The 18,013-nt window shown below is 39.7% G+C and overlaps 2 protein-coding genes across 5 annotated transcripts in view; one reads left to right on the forward strand and one right to left on the reverse strand.

The window, feature by feature from the left end:
• The window catches only part of bmp2k (BMP2 inducible kinase), a 43,244-nt gene extending 35,750 nt beyond the window's left edge, over positions 1-7,494 (forward strand). For both annotated transcript variants that reach the window (XM_046385896.1, XM_046385897.1), the window contains one exon: positions 4,560-7,494. In XM_046385896.1, coding sequence (XP_046241852.1) covers positions 4,560-6,010 — 1,451 coding nt within the window. In that variant the 3' untranslated portion in view covers positions 6,011-7,494. The remainder of the gene's footprint in view (positions 1-4,559) is intronic.
• A 419-nt stretch (positions 7,495-7,913) lies between these two features.
• paqr3a (progestin and adipoQ receptor family member IIIa) lies at positions 7,914-16,678 on the reverse strand. Of its 3 annotated transcripts, none has more exons than XM_046385901.1 (8): positions 16,509-16,678; positions 15,579-15,804; positions 14,812-14,974; positions 13,594-13,749; positions 10,596-10,793; positions 9,944-10,034; positions 9,414-9,597; positions 7,914-8,981 (listed from the first exon to the last, which is right to left on the reverse strand). In XM_046385901.1, exons 1-7 carry the CDS (start codon positions 16,567-16,569, stop codon positions 9,455-9,457), a joined length of 1,038 nt encoding a protein of 345 aa, XP_046241857.1. In that variant the 5' UTR covers positions 16,570-16,678; the 3' UTR covers positions 7,914-8,981; positions 9,414-9,454. The 3 variants fall into 3 exon arrangements, with proteins under 3 accessions (XP_046241857.1, XP_046241856.1, XP_046241855.1); XM_046385900.1 differs by having other exon boundaries at positions 7,914-8,963; positions 15,579-15,810; XM_046385899.1 differs by having other exon boundaries at positions 15,579-15,810.
• Between the last annotated feature and the right edge of the window lie 1,335 nt (positions 16,679-18,013).

Consider the following 18,013-nt stretch of genomic DNA (forward strand, 5'->3'; position numbering starts at 1 on the left):
TGACATGCAAGCCGTGACAGACATTATGACATCAGTTAAATGGCCCGTCTTGATTCAGCTCCTCTTTTAATTTCTGTTCTAAAGCATTGAACTTGTGTAGAATTTTAAGGGTTTTGTAGTGGAAGTATTTCAGTTTCCAGTCCAAGATACAAAGTGCCAATGTGTGGCATCTTTATTTAGCTGACCAACAATGCTGACAGATTTTATTTTTCCACAGCGATTACAGAACAATTGCATCAATTCAGTAATTTCAAATAAAGGAAAGACATTATCACCAGCTGGCAGGTGAATGAAATCAGGCACTGGTGAGTCGGTGTGTTTCAGGTAACCAGCTAACAGTTGGAGGTATTATTAGCTGGCCAAATACTGGAGGCAGGTGAATAGGTTATTCTGCCCTGTTAGAGTGTTATTCCCACATAATGTAGCTCTTGCTTAATGAGACTTTTACGAGAACTGACACAACTTGGTACCCTGGACTGTCTTTTTTTCTTTATGTCAAACGCAGCTGGATGATGGCACGTTCTGTGGTGTAAATGTAAATTGTTGTGCTGAGAGGAATGCTCGATGAGTGTGCTATTGATATTTGTCAAAATGGTAAATCATTTGGATTTTTCTTTTAATCCATACAATCCTAAAGGGCTGTATGTTTGTTATTCCTCACTGTGCTGTTGTTGTTCCTACTTAGAGCAGCAAGTGGAAAAAGTGACTCATCTTAGTCATCCATGCACACATGAATCATACACAGTTTTTCTATAAATATATTAACTAATGAAATGTAATTTATGTGTTTAAGTGAAGGTAAGTTGGAGAACAGATAATGTTACTGGATGGTTCTCTTCCACTTCATATTTCCACTCATATCACCGCCTGCTTTTATTTGGGTTCATATTTTGTGTTATTTGCTTTTTTATTTTTCATTGAGTAAGACAGCCATACTCAGAAACATCTTGTTCATGTGTATTGGTGGATGGATCTGTAGTTTGAAAAGGTGAACCATCAAAGCCAAAAAGAAACGTGAAAGGGACGACCAGAGCCATTAACTGCACTTTATTTTCTCTTTTTTAAAGTGCAAGGAAATGTGAAATGCTATCCCAGGATTCATGGGATAATCTAAATATAGATATTGAATATGTTGTTATATTGTTTACATTTGCAGTTTTTTTGTGCTTTTGCCTCTCTGTCTCGAGGGTCTGGTTCCCTCCTTACTTTTTTTGTCAGCTTTACATCCTGCTAGATGCCCCAGAATAGATCACTAATACTTTGGGAACATTTTATTTTAAGTCATTCTTATTAGAAGTGTTGAACAACGCCATAACTCTTGAGTTTTGGTTATATTCGATATCAGCAGCTCCTGGTATCGCTACCTGCAGTAAGCATAAAACCTATAGATCAATAAATTGTCTAATACATATCTTGTTTTTGCAACAGACTATGTAAAAGATCCTGTACCATACTGTGTGAATGTACTTCTTTATAGAATGTTAAATAAAAAATAAAACATTCAAAATCAATATTCACTTTGGTTCCTTCTTTATAGATCTTCATAGTATTTGCAAAATTTAGAGTATCTCCACCTCTACACCATGTGCAAGATGTTCCTGTTGTTAAATGGCTGTCTTTGTTCGAAATTTAATGTACAACAGGGAAGGTAATGATCAAATTAGATATTAATGCACAAAGGATTTGTCCTTAATATGCAGGGTTGTGTAACACTAAAACATAAGCAGAATAATGTTTGAGGCTCGTGGCCTGCATCGTTCATGTCACAGCCCTGAGTGTGAAATAGTGATACATTTAAATATTATAAACTTTTTTTAAAACTATAATTTTTTTATTTTTTTTTTAAGCAAGTGCAGTATTGCAGGTTTTATGACTGTTATTTTATTAAGCCTGTGAATATTCTCATTCATCCAGGTCATGATATCTCAAGGAAATTCAATCGAACGCAACTGGACTTACTTGTCTTTGAAGACGTTTCACAGCACCAAAAACAGTGCTCACTGGCCATGTGATCGCCTCCACAGAGGTTAAATACCTGGGTCTCCACACCAGCTAGTTGGACTAGTCCCAGCCTAGTCAAGCGAGCATGAACTGATGAAGCCTCTTGGATGAGAGGTGAAACGTCTTCAAAGACGAATAACTAAGTCCAGTTGCGTTCGATTGAATTTCCTTGTTATTTTATCGGTGTGTAATTTGTAACACACAGTCAGAGATGGGCTCATTCGTGTAGCAGGAAGGAAGCTTCAGAATGTCTTCTTGAAAAGGTAAAGAAGTCAGCTGCTCGTAGTCCTCTGTCATAGTACACCTCATGTTCATACTGCAGTATCAATACAGTTCACATTTTCAAATTTTAATCCATTATAGCTGTTATTTAATTGACATTTAAATGAGTGAACTGCAGTAAAAATAGCAGACCCTGTTTTTTGATGCATTGTAGAATGACAAATAGAAATGGTAGAATATTTTTCTCCTTTACCAAAACTTCTGTTTAAGTGTGAATCCTCTGCAGTGATTCCAACCCAAAACAGGCCAATAATTCATTGATATTTTAATCCTTCTAATCCTGTTATTCAGGCCTGAATGGACAGGGATTCAGTTTGTAAAAAGCTAGGACAATGAACTGTCTCAGTCTTTTAATACATAAACTGCCCTTATTAAAATTAGTTCTCACTGGGGTTACACTTTTACAGCTTATTGTGTAACTGTTAAACCATTATCCTCAGTGTTCAAGTAAGAACAAGTTAATCTCATTTTAAAGCCTTATTATGTGATTTCCCTACAATGTTGTTTCAAGAAAATCATAAAAATCCAGTGCATCATAATGCCAGTGACAGAAACTGAAGTGAGGAAAATGTAGAACAGTTTGTTCAAGCAGAAGCATCTTTTGCATTCAGTGTGGCTGTGACAAGGAAACTTGTTTCCTTTATTGTTGTCTCGATGAAAAGTCCCCAAAAAACTTCTCAAAGAGTCATCATCAAACAGCTTCTTCAATCTGACACTCAGACTGATACATTCAGGTATAAGAGGGGAAAAAACAGCTGATGTAACATTTTCTGGGCATTTTCTGCTGGCTTAATGATAATTCATTTTCTAATTATGTTGATAAACTTGCTTATTAATTCAGCTTGTATCGTAATTCATCATTCCGAGCGGCACCTTAGCCTCCTGGTAGTTTAAGAAGTCCTCTACATTGTTAACATTTTACTGTGAATAAGACTGTCATGTAATAAAATTAAACTTTTGTTTCAGTAACTTCAGAGTTACTCAGTCTTGTAAATGTTTGCTCCCCAACAGCTTCATCAAATCAATATAGGTTTGCTAGTAATTGTTGCACGAGGGAAGAGCTCCTCTAAGCTCCTGCCTGCTGTGAGACATTTCCAATAGATTTTGAGTTCCATCAGACAAGAGAACAATCACGTGTGTTTTCACCACTTATTTGTATCTTTAAGAGATCAGACGCAGCATGTAATCTTTCAGCTTTCACCCAAAGGAACATGGACAAAACAAATCTGCGCGTCAGTCTGTCATCTTGTCTCATGATTAAAGATGTGAGATGGTGTGAGATTGTTTCTCTCTGAGGTGCACATGTTTACAAGTCATAATCTGGGTCAGGTTGGGTGGAGTGAACAGATGCACAGCACCTCATGTTTTCTACATTAATGTTTTATTCCAGAGACTTTTCATCTTTCATTACTATCTTGTTTCATTTATCAAAAGCAAAGCTTTTGGCTAATCTGCCATCACGCCCTGCCAGTTTGGATGGTTGAAGACGTGGAGAGGTTTCCATTTTCATGTTCACAGCAGGGGGTCCTTTTTCTGCTTTCTTATGTAGAGCTTCCACTAATAGGGAACAATAAATTGGCTCATTGTGTATGGCTCACTTTATTTTCAATATAATTGGAGACTGTCCACTTGCTAATTAGGCTAATTTCTAAGTTGTCATTCTCTCGCAAATCTCTTGGAAATAAATTTACACAAGGAACAAAGTTTTCAGCAAATGCCAAATATGCATGAGAATTTATAGAAATGCAAAAGTAAGGAGTAGTACTTGCAGAACAAAGCTTTGGTTTTTTTTTTTTTTAAGTCTAAAAGAGGTGACTGACAGCTTAACCCTTTAACTAAGAGACTTAAATTTCTAAGCAACTTCATCATAAATCTTGAGAAGCTGACCGTCTCATTTCTTCTGCCTCTAAGCCTGCTCTTCTTATTGCAGGGTCGGAGCGCAGAAGTCATAGCAGCTTTTAGAACATATTGTGTTTTGTGATTTCTATTTTGTATTGATTTGTATTTATGGGCTCACAAATGTAAGCCAAGTAATCCTGATTTCAGTAATGTATAGGACTGAGGTCAAAGGGGACGAAGAAATGTTATTTAGGAATGAGTATTTGTCCTGGCATCAAGATTCTCCCTCCATCACTCATCTTGTTATTTCAAATATCAAACTTAAAAGCTCTGAGCTTATAACTTGAAATTCCAGAGAATATTCAAGAGGATATTAAAAAAAATGTCAGAGAGTTGGCTAATTCTTTAACTCTTGCATTTGTGTCTTGTTTCTGCAGGTGCAGACGTGATGAAGATTGAGCAGACCAATGAGGAAGTCAGCGCCCCCCACCCCATCTCAACCACTGCAGAGGGTCTGCAGCTGACAGCCGTCAAGGAGCACAAACCAGGCAAAAAGAGCAACTGCAGACCAGGTGAGGAGTCTGACAGCGACTTTGAGTCCGATCCTCCTTCACCTAAAAGCAGCGAGGATGAAGAGCCAGAGGAGGAGGAAGGCCTGAACAGTGAACACGGTGAAGACACTGAGCCAGAGAATTTAGGACAGAGGCCTCTGCTGATGGACTCTGAAGAAGAAGGAGAGGAGGATGAAGACAAGCACAGTTCTGACTCGGACTTCGATCCCAGCAGGGCCAAGAGCCGCTCAAAGAAACTTTTGGCTGTCAAAGCAGTTTCAGCTGCTACCAGGAGGAGTCCTCAGAAGGATTCCGGCATGACTCTGATCACCCCTCCTGAGTCGCCCAGCAGAGTGAGAGCTGCTCCAGCTGTCGATGCTGTGGATGTTTTTGGTGCTGTTCCTTTCCTTGGAGGAGCCACGCCTGTCGGGCCTCTGGAAAGCACAGACATTTTTGCCAAAGCGCCTTTCAGGCAAGTCAGCCATGACCAGAAAGCTGTGGATGAGTTCGATGTTTTTACCAAAGCCCCATTCAACAGGAACCTCTCCAAGTCAGGCAAGAGTGGCAGTGATGTCCCCATGGGACAGACGCCGCCCATTTCGCCTGAGGGCATTGACATTTTCGGCTTCTCTCCCTTCCACCCAGGCCCGAGCGAACCGCTGCCCACCACCTCTAGAAGTGCAGAAGATATCTTCCACACGTCTTTTGAGGAGTCGACCAGCCCTCAGCAACAGAGGTTGAAACAGCGCAGCCTCCAGAAACTGTCATCACGCCAGAGAAAAACCAAGCAGGAGGCCACAGCAGGCGGCAGCAACGGCAAACGCCACCACGGTACACCGACTGGAGGCCGCAAGACCAACAAGCCAACTTACCGCACACCAGAGCGGGTCCGCAGACACAAGAAAGTTGGCAGGAGAGACTCACAGAGCAGCAATGAGTTCCTCAGCACCTCAGACTCTAAAGAGAACATCAGTGTTGATATAACCATGGCTGAAGGGAAAGACAAAGGAGCTTCTCTACCAGTAGATGAGGCCCTTTTAGATCCCTTTGGAGCCAAACCTTTCCATCCTCAGGATGGTAGCTGGCATGGCCAGTTTCAAGGACACAGTGACAGCAAGGGGGACATGGGTACAGCCAATGGTAAGTCCTGGACTGGTTCTCTTCATGGTGCTCTTGAAGAAGGCAGGATCATGGATGATTTTGGGGCGGTGCCCTTCACAGAAATGGTCATCCACAGTGGACGTCAGCAGCAGCAGCAGCAGCAGCCACCGCCACCACCCTCACAACCAGGCGAGCTTGACCCGTTCGGAGCCGCACCTTTTCCCTCAAAGCAGTGACTTTTTTTTTTCTTTCTTTTTTTTCTCCCTCTTCCCACACTGCCAGTTGCTGTTAAATAATCCTTGAGCTTTTCTTGGCTTGGAACCAATCATGAAACAAGACAACAACAACAATGCCCTAACTCTCTCTCTCTCTCTTTTTTTTTCTTTCCATTTTAATACCCCTTAATCCTGTGGAGTGCGAGTGATGACATATCTTTCAGCTGTACCTGTTTGCTGAGAAGCCTTTAATGCTGCATCTCAACGCTTCTATAGACGTTTGACCTGGGAGAAATGTAAAACCCACTCGAAATTGTACTGTGACTATAAGCTTGATGTTCGACCGCTTCACTTGCTGCAAAACGCTCTATGGCCTACCTTCCAATCTACCAATATGTTCTTTTAGCACCACAAAGCCTTACCTGAGCTGGGCTCTGCCTTGCTGCACAGTACCTCGGAAACCACGACACAGTCGGCCTGTGTTGGCCTTTCATGTCGGTGGAATCATTTGGGAGTTGACCTTAACCACTTTGTTTTGTCCTTATTAGACCTTTCTCTATGCATAATTTCACAGTAGTCTTTACGCAGCCAAATGTGGCTATCATTCGTGTTGCGCCACACTTTGAATACTAGAGGGGATAGAATTTTAATGTACTTCCTTAAAAAGTTTGATTTGTTAATTGGACCAGGTTTAAATTTAGGCTCTTAACTGTTTTCCTTTTTTTAAACAGTAAACTTCTTTGTAAGTACTGTTAATTTTCTATTGCATTAAATTCCAGCTCACATTCTGTTAGAAATGAGGAAGAAATAAAACACAAAGCCACATTAGATCAGAGGGTTTGCATTTTAAGAACATTGACCCCCTACAGAAATGTGCAAACTGTACTGCTATATTTTCTCATCAACGGACACGCTTCTAACACTAGATTTTATTTCATAGCATTTTAAACATGATTCATGATTCAAAATAAATGGAATTTGCACCATCATTTAAATGATGAGGATGGCAGAATTCCTTATATTTTGTTCTTGTCAACAAATTCCATAAAAAGAACAAAAAAAATTGTAAGTCCGTCGCTCAATACCTGTCAGCAGGATAAGTTCATTATAGCATTTGGTCTTTTTGTGTTATTTGTTTACAAGAACAATACAGAATATTACTAGAGTTGCTCTTTAACACGGTTCTTTCCACCTAAGAATGTGAATTGCCATATTATTCATAATGGAAAAATGAAGTTAGTTCGTTTGTTTTCATGAACGCACTTTTCAGAGCTGGGTTCTTCCATGGACTTGTTCTCCATTTGGTCCACATCGACAGCCTTAAGCACTGCATTTACCTACACAACCATTGGCACATTTCTTTGACTTAAACCCGCAGGTTACTGTGTTTTCACCACTGGACCCATTTGATACAACTAATTTCCACCCCCACCCCACAAGGGTGAGTCTTGTATTTATCATGCTATACTGCTGTTTGACACAATAAAAAGAGTCATTTCAGTGTAGCTTGAGGAGGATGCTGTTAAGTGGAACTTAAAGCTGTTTTTTTAAACATAGTTAAGTTTATTTAAAGTCAAGTTCAGCAGTTTGACTGCTCAGGTATGAAAAGTCAAGATACAAAATTTCAGCTGCTACAAAATGAGTCTGAGACACACAGTTGATGTCTCTGAGAGCTTATCAAACAAAATGTTTTAGAGAAACTATTACAGAATATAGAACAGGTTCATAATGAATAAGTTAAATACAGAACAACAAATAGAATCTGTCAGATAATCTAAAACTTAAAAACGTTACACACAGAAAACAAATAATGTTCATTCCAAAATGAGACACTGAATTGGACATCTGCTGTAATTCAGTGATGCTAATGGGCCATGCATTAAGAGTCTGGCTTAAAACAGTATCATCTGAGAAAATTCAAAACTCTTTTTTTTTATTTTTTGGTGGTGGTGGAGGGGGGGTATTTTTTGAGCAGAGCAGTTGAGATTCCTTTCCAACACAGATATGTTGCATTTTGGAATGAACATATTTATAACATTGCACATCACCCTAAACGAGTTGGAGAAAAAGTACTGTGGGTTATTGTATCCTAAAACACAGAGTTTACTCACAGTGAAAGACCCTCTCAGCAGTTCAGGCAGTTAAATGTAGCTCCCTTTTAACCACGAGAGAAAAAGCACAGTAGTATAGTCAAAGCTGCAGCTGCAACATGAACTGCAATGAATACCAACGGTACAGGTTTTAAAATTTTATTTCAATGTTTGAATTAGTGAAAACAAAAATGTCCCAATTTCAGTTTAATTTTAACTTGACAGTAATCAACATTTAAAAATTTCCACATGTAGAAGAAATCGATTGTTGAGTGCAGTGATGCGATAAGTTTTCTACAAAGACGCAGTTCAGCCTGACACACACATGGAAAACATTTATCGCCAGAGCATCAGGTACTACCATATCTGCAGTTCACGAGTTCTATGTGGTACCTGTATTTAGAGTAACCACATGTCACCAACCTTTACTACAGAGCCACAGGATATTTCATTAACAGGCACAAAAATGCACAGTCTCTTATAAACAAGGACTACTTGTCTAAACTTGCCAACCTTGATGAGATGGGTTTGCTATTTTGCTACATCTGTGATAAAAGCTGTTTTTAGAGTTATTTAAATCTGAATGCAGTACAGTTGCCTTTAAATACTGCAAATTTTATAGTTTGAAAATGTGGTAAAAAATCCACTGTGAGTGGCTGCCTTCCAACAGTCAAGAGGTCCTGTTTCATCTTAAGAATTTAAACTCGATACGTGTCGCCTCACATACTGGAGATCGCAGGTCGATTCTGTTTAGACAGACTCACAGGTAAGTTGGACTGAAGACACTTGTAGGCACGAATGTGTCTGTCTGTGGTGACGCTGAGATGGACTGAAGGCTTGTCCATTGTGTCTCCCTGCTTTCCACCTGTGCATGCTGGAATACGCTGCAGTCATTCAGCCACATCAAGACAGGAAGAAAATGGTTTTAACAATGAGAGAATTAACAAATAAAAAGACATAACTGCCCGAGTATCAAACCTCAATACTTCATTGATACTGACCAACATGTGTTGTTCCATTTTCTGTAATGGTTTTACTTAATTTTACACAGTCTAGAAAACAACTGAAGGTCTTATGTCCTTCTGTCCTGTCAAAGTTAAAGACTTTAATATTTGGAAAGAGTTTTTGCTTCCAGTTTCATTAACATATGTGGACATCACCATAGTCACGACGCAGAGCGCAACTGAACTAATCAGAAAATAAAACACGATTTGCTGTAACTTTGAAGCGTTGCTCTTCATAAAGGTAAAGTCTGTGCCACGACAGACAGCAAGGAGAAATCTGAAGTATCTTCTTAACGCTTTAAAGTGAAGTTAAGCAACAGTGCTGCTTACAGTTTAACGGAGTGGGGGACCCCAGCGTGCAGAGCAGCGTCCTAGACGTGCTGGGGGGCGTCAGGGCAGGGCTGGCTATGTCTGTAGGCCATGATGAAGCCTGACGACTGGTGCCACCAGTAAAACATCAGCACCAGCAGCAGGTGCCACACCTGGTGACTGGAGCCCATGTAGTTCAGCTGACCTGCAGCAACAACACACAAGTGCAGGAAATAAAACCACAGTTGCAGACACACGATGAAAGATCATCTCTGATTTGGAATCAGAAATGATCAGAAAAGATGCTTGAAATGTGAAAAAAACAAAAACAGACAAACTCAGAGACACAGATCCCGACATAAATAAAACTACAGGCTTGAGCCCTTTGAGCATTCCACTGATAGTATTATAACACTGATAATTTTCTGATCTTTAAACTGTGGAACTGTAAGTTGCTTAAGTTCTGATCATTGCAAATTAAAAGTATAGAGTACAGAGTGACGGAAGGAAAAACATTCTGGACAACCAAGAAGATTAAAAAGTGATCTCACCTGGGAAGTAGCGTTCAGGAACTTTGGAAACGTGGAAAATGAGAGCCAAAGCAGCAATGAGGTACATCCCCAGGACTCGAGGAACAAAAGCCTGAAGGGAAGAACTTTCTATTTAACCGACGTGGGGACGAAACTGAACAGCAGCTTCAAAACAGCAAGAGCTCAAAACAGGCTCACAGAATTATCAACTGATGGCTGTGTGCAACAACATTTCTTAGAAAAGCATGGCTCAGCATAATGTTGTGTGAGTCAAATTATAGGCATGAGTCACTGAGCTACCTATGAGAAATTTGAGAAGAAAACGTTGAAAGAAAAGCAGTTCATAAGCATTGAGACAGCAAAAAAAAAAAAGACCACCGTGATGAAGTCAAAGACAGCTGAAAACAGACAACAGACAACGAACAAAGCATGTTGAACTAGAGAACTATCTTAACAGTGTTGTTACTTTTCACCGTGGTAAAGCATACAAAAGTATTATTCTTCACCTTTTTTGAAACTATTCCATATGTTTTTCCTCTATAACAAATAATTTCAGCCTGGTTAAAATAATGAAGGTCAACACAGTTCAGCATCAAATTTAAACACTCAAAAACGGAAGGAAACAGGAAGCAGTGAATATTCCACTTGCTGTGACATGAGTGAGCGTGCTCACCTGGACGAGCTCTGACGAGAAGCCTCCGGTGATGCAGATCCAGTGGACAGTGGGGATGAGCCCGTATCCAGCCACCGAGCAGAAGATGAGTGAGCGTAGTTGCTTCCACTGCTTGCTGAGGTAATGAGGGTGGATCTGCGCGAAGAAGACAGCCAGGATCATGGCCAGGACCGTCACCAGGTACACCTGCCGCCAGTACTGCAGAGACAGAAAGGTCAAAGGTCAAAACACACACATTGATGATTCTCACTATGTTTTCATGTTTCCTGTGCAGTCAGTCAGTACATTTCAAGACATTGCAGGGTCTCCGGAGGAAAACGCAACACAAACCTATCCAGTTGGTCAGGGAAGAAAAAAATTGTTCTATGTGAATTTTCGATGAACATTATTTCTACTCTAATTAACTGGAAAAATAAAACAGAGGCTATAAAATACTTTCTGAAATCCAAATCTCTTGAGGGTCTGTTTGTCATTTTCAGTCTGTCTATATATTTCATCTATGGGCTAATTTTATGTGATGATATAACAGTGAAGATCTATACATGTGCTAAAAACAGTCTCCAACTGTGTTTTTTTTTTTAACAAACCTACAATCCTCACTGTTAGTTAAACTTCTATAAGTAACTGTGCACAGTCTGGACAGCCTTGTCTCAGTCCCTTCTGTCCATTTGTGTGGATGTAGGCCTCCGTCCAGTCACACGTCCTCATGTAACGAGTCCTGCTGAATTTCACAGTGAATAAATTTGCACCAGGAACAAGGCCCCGCTCGGCTCCAGCCAATTTTTTTAAGCTCTTCTCCTAACAGACACCATGTTCTCTCCTCCAAATCTGCATTTCTAAAACACTCTGACGAACAAGAGTTTGAATGGCTAAATATAAAAATCAGTTTTCCTTTAGAGACTTGGCTTGCCATAGGAGTGGAGCCACCCAGAAGCGGAGCCTTGGTCTTGGCAAGGACTGGGGTGGGGGGGTGGGGGGCCTTCACTGAGACAGCTCCCAGACTTGCGAACGTCATATGGTGGGGAACAGGAGTGACGGACCGCTCCGTGAACGCAGCCATCTGGTTTGGGCTGGAGCAGATTTCAGCTGCGTTCTGGGGGCAAAATAACCCAGCGTTTCCAATATGCGGGGGAAAGCGAACAGTAAGGAGCACAGCCAACTACTTCAGGAGTAAAAAAAAAAAAAAAAGAAAAAAAAAAGAAAAAAATAATGAAAAGAGAAGCAACTAGGAGAGGAAAAAAAATAACATGGTTGTGGGCGGCTGGAATAAGGAACTGAACAGGCTTGTGTCATCAGAGGCTGTTTTCCAAACGGCGAGCACAGCAAAGGTGTCGTGTTGCTTATTCACCAGGAACAATGAGTCAATCAGCACAGCCAGACTGTGGGCTCCACTTCAGCTTTATTCAATTACAGGCCGCGGATTTGAGCTCAAAATCTCCAGAGAGGACTGTGGTTACACGTTAAAGCAGTGATACGTGCAGTGAAGCTCACACCAACATATTTACATCTTCTACAATGTGCATGAAGGTGGTGTGAGTAACACAAGCCAGCGACATAAGCAACAAATCTTCCTCCTGATGCAGACAAAGAATTGGCCAGTTAGAGCTTCACATAATCAATGTGATCTGCCTGCGCAGCCTTGGAAGCTGCTTCACTATGTCCAAGTAAAGAAGCAACAGGAAAAGGTAAACAAGCATAGATGAGACCAATGCAGCAGTAAAGGCTGTTGCGAATTACTAAAATCACTCTTAGAAATTAAAATGTTTTTAACCATCCTGAAAAAATGTTGACTTCTACTTGCATCAACAACAGCTACCACAGTGTCCAACTTACCGAAAAACAGGCACACAACGTAAGACTGGTGGTCAACCTAATTTTATCGTTTGTGTTCAGACAAAATGTAACATTTCAGAACTTTGGCTTCTTTTTTGTTACATCAGAATTTGTAAACAAATGTTTTCCTACATAAATAAGTAAGTAAGGTATCAAAAACAGTATTGTATTGCTATTGGTACCAAAGTAGTGGTAAAAATTTTCAAAAGAAAGCAAGAGTTAGCATTGCAGTTTTTCTGACATCATGAAGGTGTCAGGAAAACAAAAAAAGGAGTCCCGAAGTGGAGCGGATAACAGGGATTCCCCTGTACTCGACATGAAGAAACAGTATATGAAACAGTGGAGCAGCTTGTTGTTGGTGAACTACATTGCACAAGGAGAAAGGGACATTTACAATTAAAGTGAGCCAAAGCATAATTGAGTAACAGAGGATTCGAAGGCAGCTTTTTACATTTTGCCATTTTTACGGATTTAATCCAAAGGTCTGGATGCAGTTGTAGAGCAAGACTGTGATGTCCTGCACGAAGAGATAAGGGCTCATATGACAAAGCAAGTGACTAATCTGTCCAGCATGTCTAACTTTGAATTGCTTATGAATTTAAAGCCTTATAAATTTTGTAATACTGTTTGCTGAATCCACAACTGAGTATTGAATCATTTTTGCAAAACTTCTGACAGACAAAAACACAGTGACACGTTCGGGAAGCTCAGATGAACAGCTGAACTGCATTTCTGATCAATCAGTGTCACCAATCTTTAAGGAAATGCTGATGATAATTCAGTGGACAAGACAAATCAACAAGTTAAATCGAAATGAAACACGTATTTAATTATTCCACTTCCTTTCCTTGATTACTGTTTATTTTGGGTGGTACCTCAATTTTTCATGCTTAATAATTACCTCAACCATGGAGGCTTTTGGTCCAGTTCGTTGGTTTGTTCGTTTGGAAAAACTACTAAAGTGAATTTCATGAAACTTAGAGGAAGGGTATAGCATAGGCCACTGAAGAACCCTTTAAATTTTGAAGCAGATTCAAATCACAATGCAGATATGCAGTGTTTGTGCTTGCAGACTGCATATGATACAAGACTGTCCTCAGTGGAAGTACAGTGAGCAACGAAGAGTGAATCACAGACATGAATTGAAGGCTGAAGATGAACTTACGTTATTGCAGTAGAAGGTGTAGAAGACTCCAGGAACGTAGCAGCCCAAGATGCCGATGGAAACCCCTGCATAGTCCAGCGCCATCCAGCGGCGGCTGGTTTTCTCTGAGCGGTGGCAGCAGAAAAGGTGATAACCCACGGAACACAGCATACACAGCTGAAGATGGAAGGATCCAGAGCAGTCAGCAAGGGGAGAGTCGGGAATGACAACAGCAAAGGATGTGATACACACATCAAGATAACAAGCAGAAAAATATTTATGATTTAACGAGAGGTGTCTTAACCATTTCATCTCAAAATTCATTGCTTTTTTAAATAGATTCATATTTGTTTTTTAATTGGACTTGAAGACTCTGGTTGTCAAGTCTAGTACAGCCAACTGCTGGACTGATTATTTTTCATTTGTTGATAATAACAGCTAATATTTTGGATAAGCTCTGATGTCCTTCTGTAGCCACTCAGATTAAGGTAACACCATGCAATTGCCACATAGTCAGTTTCCAAGACATTTGGCTAATTTGAAATTACCACATTGCTCAACACAAGGAGGAACCTTGTTGTAACTGAGCCTGGGATTTATTAGATAACATAAAATGAGCCCTGACCTGGAATAAACTACTTGGAATTAATCCTTATTTTTCTTTATTAACTAAACAACAAATCTGGTATCCTAAAGTGACCATGTATGAGCTCATGTTTTGTCAGTAGACAAATACACTACTAAGAAACAAACAATCTGTAATGAGTTACGCTGCACACCAAAGGTAATATATATTAAACATAATGACATCAAAGATTAAGCTTGTGTTGAATCCACTACAACTTTGGGAAAAGCTCAACTATCAATATAACGTGACACTACTGGCTCCGTGACGCCAATGTTCTTTATGCATTGCTTTATTGGTAGAGTTATGTTAACAGGTATGACCCAACAAGATGATCAGTATTCGAGAATTGCTGACTGATGAGAGGGATTAATACTGAGTTGGCGTTTGCATTTTAAAATAGTCCACAATTAGAGAGGGATTTATTAACAGTGTGAATTGAAACAACATTATAGATTCCATCTTTAATCTTATCCACAGCACAGCTTTACTATAATATCAGCCAACTAACAGATCCGACAACCCACCAACTAATCAAAATGTTAGGTGACATCCTGACCAGACAGCTACCAGCTGTCATGGTTTTAGGTAAACTGGAAAGCTTAGTCCTGTACCTGGAAGCAGAAGAGTCCGATGGAGTAGATGACGTAGTCCTCTCTGGAGGCGCCGATGGCCGGCAGGACCGAGGCCATGTTGTACACCCCGACACAGAAGAAGAGCAGGAAGCCCAACAGATGGCTCCAAATATTCACTGTCTCATTGGACAGAATGAAGAGGCTGCACAGATAATTTAAGAACTTTAAAACTATCACTCAAATAAAAATATGTCATTCTCTTTAAGGAATCATCTTTTGCTACAGACTGAGGTCAGTAATCTTAACCACACAGACTCCAGTATTTAAATTCAAACATCTTCATGATGTATGAATAGATAGACTGTCATTAGTTATACATTAGCTATAACTGACTGTAACTTCTGTTAATTCAAAGAAGCAAAATTCATCTGGCCCAAAAGTCACTGTGGCCACAGAGAAAAGAATATGTTTTCCTGCACTGTCATTAATCACTTATTATAAAAGTGTTTAGCATTTTTAATATGATCTGAGGAGACAAAAATGTTAATTAAAAATGCAATAAAGCACTTGCAATATGCAACAGCCAATTTAAAACAATCCTGTCCCAACCTCTGGAGTTGACTTCTGCCAAGAGAAATAATAAAATAACTATAAATAATAATGTACTGCTAATTACTACTAATCACAACAAACAACATGATTGCTCATAATCATTATGCAGCCCCGGAGCTGCATTTGATTCTCTATTCAGTACATCTTTGTCTTCTGCATTGAAATCCTGCTGATCCCTGTTCTCTGCTTCTCACCTTTTGATGCACAGTCTGGAGGGAAGGTACGCTCTGTATCCATCAGTGATGTAAGGGTTCTCCCTCAGGAACACTGGGATCTGTTCATAGGTGTATAGCCTGATACCTCGAGGCACCAGCACAGGCCAATACTGATAACCTCCCAGCTCAATGTAGTGAGATGTCTGGGCACTCTTTTGGAGTTTTTGAGGCATGGCTGAGCTTGAGGAGTCTGCTTTAGTCAGACCTGATGCTGAGAACATAAAGTCAGAAGCAGATGGTTTTCTCAAAATTATCAGAGTGAAAGAAAGCACAAGTACTAATATCTGCTATCTAACGTTAGTTAGTTGCTTTAAAGGTGCAGCCACTGACATGTCATCTCACGATACCAGCTATAACTATATGCAGCATAGCTAATACATGGCAATTGTAAGCCTCACATGCTAGCAACATTGTCGGTCTCAGAGCATGGATTTAAAGCTCTTCAATAACCCACGGGACTCAAAATTTAAATGTATTAAGTACATCATACACCAAACAACACATTTCTACAAACGACCCTACTCTCAGTCATTCCCTGCCAATATGCTATTGGCTAACTTTACACAAACAGTTACTGCTAGGCTACATTGCAGAGTGAGCGGCAGCGAGCACTTAATCACAGCTTATAACCAAAACTGAGAGTGTGATTTTGTTGTCACAACGTGGTTGCTGTGTAAATCATTGTAAGGCGACTATGCCCAAAGAACCAACAGAGCAACAGGCCATTACAAATTAAGTCTTACTTGTAATAAATACTATCATTAACAAAGTCAACCTTAAAATAACAGAACTTTCAAAGCGATTGGCAGTCACTGGCTAATTACAGCTTGGACGTCCCTTTGAACAGGCTACTTGAGGCTAACGAACATGTCGCTTTGTTAAAAGCCGAGAAATGAACGAAAAACTCACCTTTCAATTTGGTATATGTGTAGTTTGTACCATTTTGGGGCTTGTAGTACGCACTTCGCATTTGTAAACAAATGTTAATATTAAACAACAATACAATGGTTTTCAACTTTCGGCTTAAACATCTTCCAAATCACCACAGACGTCATCAATAATGGACCCCTTCGCTGTGACCTACGACTGCCTGAGTAAAAAAAAAAAAAATACAGACCCAAACATATTTAATTCAAGACAACAGGGCAAGTGCCGCAGAAGACAATTAAAATTACTAGTAGCTAGTAATTGGACACAGATTTATTTATTTATTTATTATTACTTTTTAATTTGAGTAGTTTCCAAGTTTAAGAATGGATTTTCAGACTCTAGCTACTTTTCTGTGACAAAGTTTAAATAACATTTAAAAGCTCCACATAACGAATAGAGCAGTAAAGAAAAATCCATCATATGATCACACAGCTTCACATTTAGTATTTAAAGCAAAAAGACATTATTTACATCATTCTCGCACCAGACATACAAGTTGCTTAAAAAACTAATTACTTTTCTGTTCATGCACATGTAGGAGCCATTTCTAGCGCTAAGTGTATGGTGTACAGGATACCATATTGGTCCAATAAATGTCACCTTTGTACAAGTATTGCTGGTCAAAAGGCGCACAATTCATTTATTTATTTTGCAACACTAGGCAAACACTGCATTGCTGAAATGCTTTCTGCATGGATATTTATGGCCAATGGTTATGGATTCTTGCATGAAACACATTGAAGAACATCAGTGGTTAGCGAAATGTCGTATCAAGGACGAGAAGCGGAAGTAGAACTTTGTTGGACTCTACTAGGCCCTCAACCCCTCAGGCAGTACTGGGTGATGGTGTTGCTTACATCAGTTATTACCTCATCTATGCAGCCGCTCAGTGACTTTAGTTTTGGGATATGACCACAGTAGCCTACATATTTAAATACATATTCACATAATATACACAGAAATGTTATGTTAACAATGTTTGCTAACTGTTAAGTCTAAGATATTAGTGAAGATTGCAATTAATGATTTGAAATGGCTCTTAGAATATACCTTTTTGGTTAATCTTGAACCTTATAGGTTAAATTATGTTCAGTTTTGTCTGAGTGGTTTGCTGTTTAACTGTTAGCAACTTAGCTGTTAGGAACATTCCAAATGATTCCTATTTGCAACCTTGACTTTTTTGCCAGATTATCTTACTTTTGTGTTAATCCAGTGTTTGTTGGTCAGTTTTGTGTATAGTGGAGATCTGCCAGATACTAGGGAGGAAATAAAGCAACAGTTCCTAGCTTGACGGACTGGGAACGTTGCAATTCCACAGTCAGAGTTTCAACCCCTCAGGCTACCAGGTTGCTCCCAGATTAAATTAGCCTTCATAGAATTTTTGTTTTAATATTTCAAAAAGGCAGTCCACCAATTTTACACATGAAGTTCAGCTTACTTGTCACACAGTGACCTGTGAAAACAGCTATCATTTATAAAATATA

Source organism: Scatophagus argus, chromosome 4, assembly GCF_020382885.2.
Source record: "Scatophagus argus isolate fScaArg1 chromosome 4, fScaArg1.pri, whole genome shotgun sequence".
Lineage (NCBI taxonomy): Eukaryota > Metazoa > Chordata > Actinopteri > Scatophagidae > Scatophagus > Scatophagus argus.

Excerpts from the sequence above, each read along its gene's own strand:
- paqr3a (XM_046385900.1), bottom strand. The coding sequence starts at position 16,569 with ATGCGAAGTGCGTACTACAAGCCCCAAAATGGTACAAACTACACATAT. Across the intron at positions 14,975-15,578 it reads TCCAGACTGTGCATCAAAAG|CCTCTTCATTCTGTCCAATG; the intron begins GTGAGAAGCAGA and ends TTATCTGTGCAG. Across the intron at positions 10,794-13,593 it reads ACACCTTCTACTGCAATAAC|TACTGGCGGCAGGTGTACCT; the intron begins GTAAGTTCATCT and ends CTGTCTCTGCAG.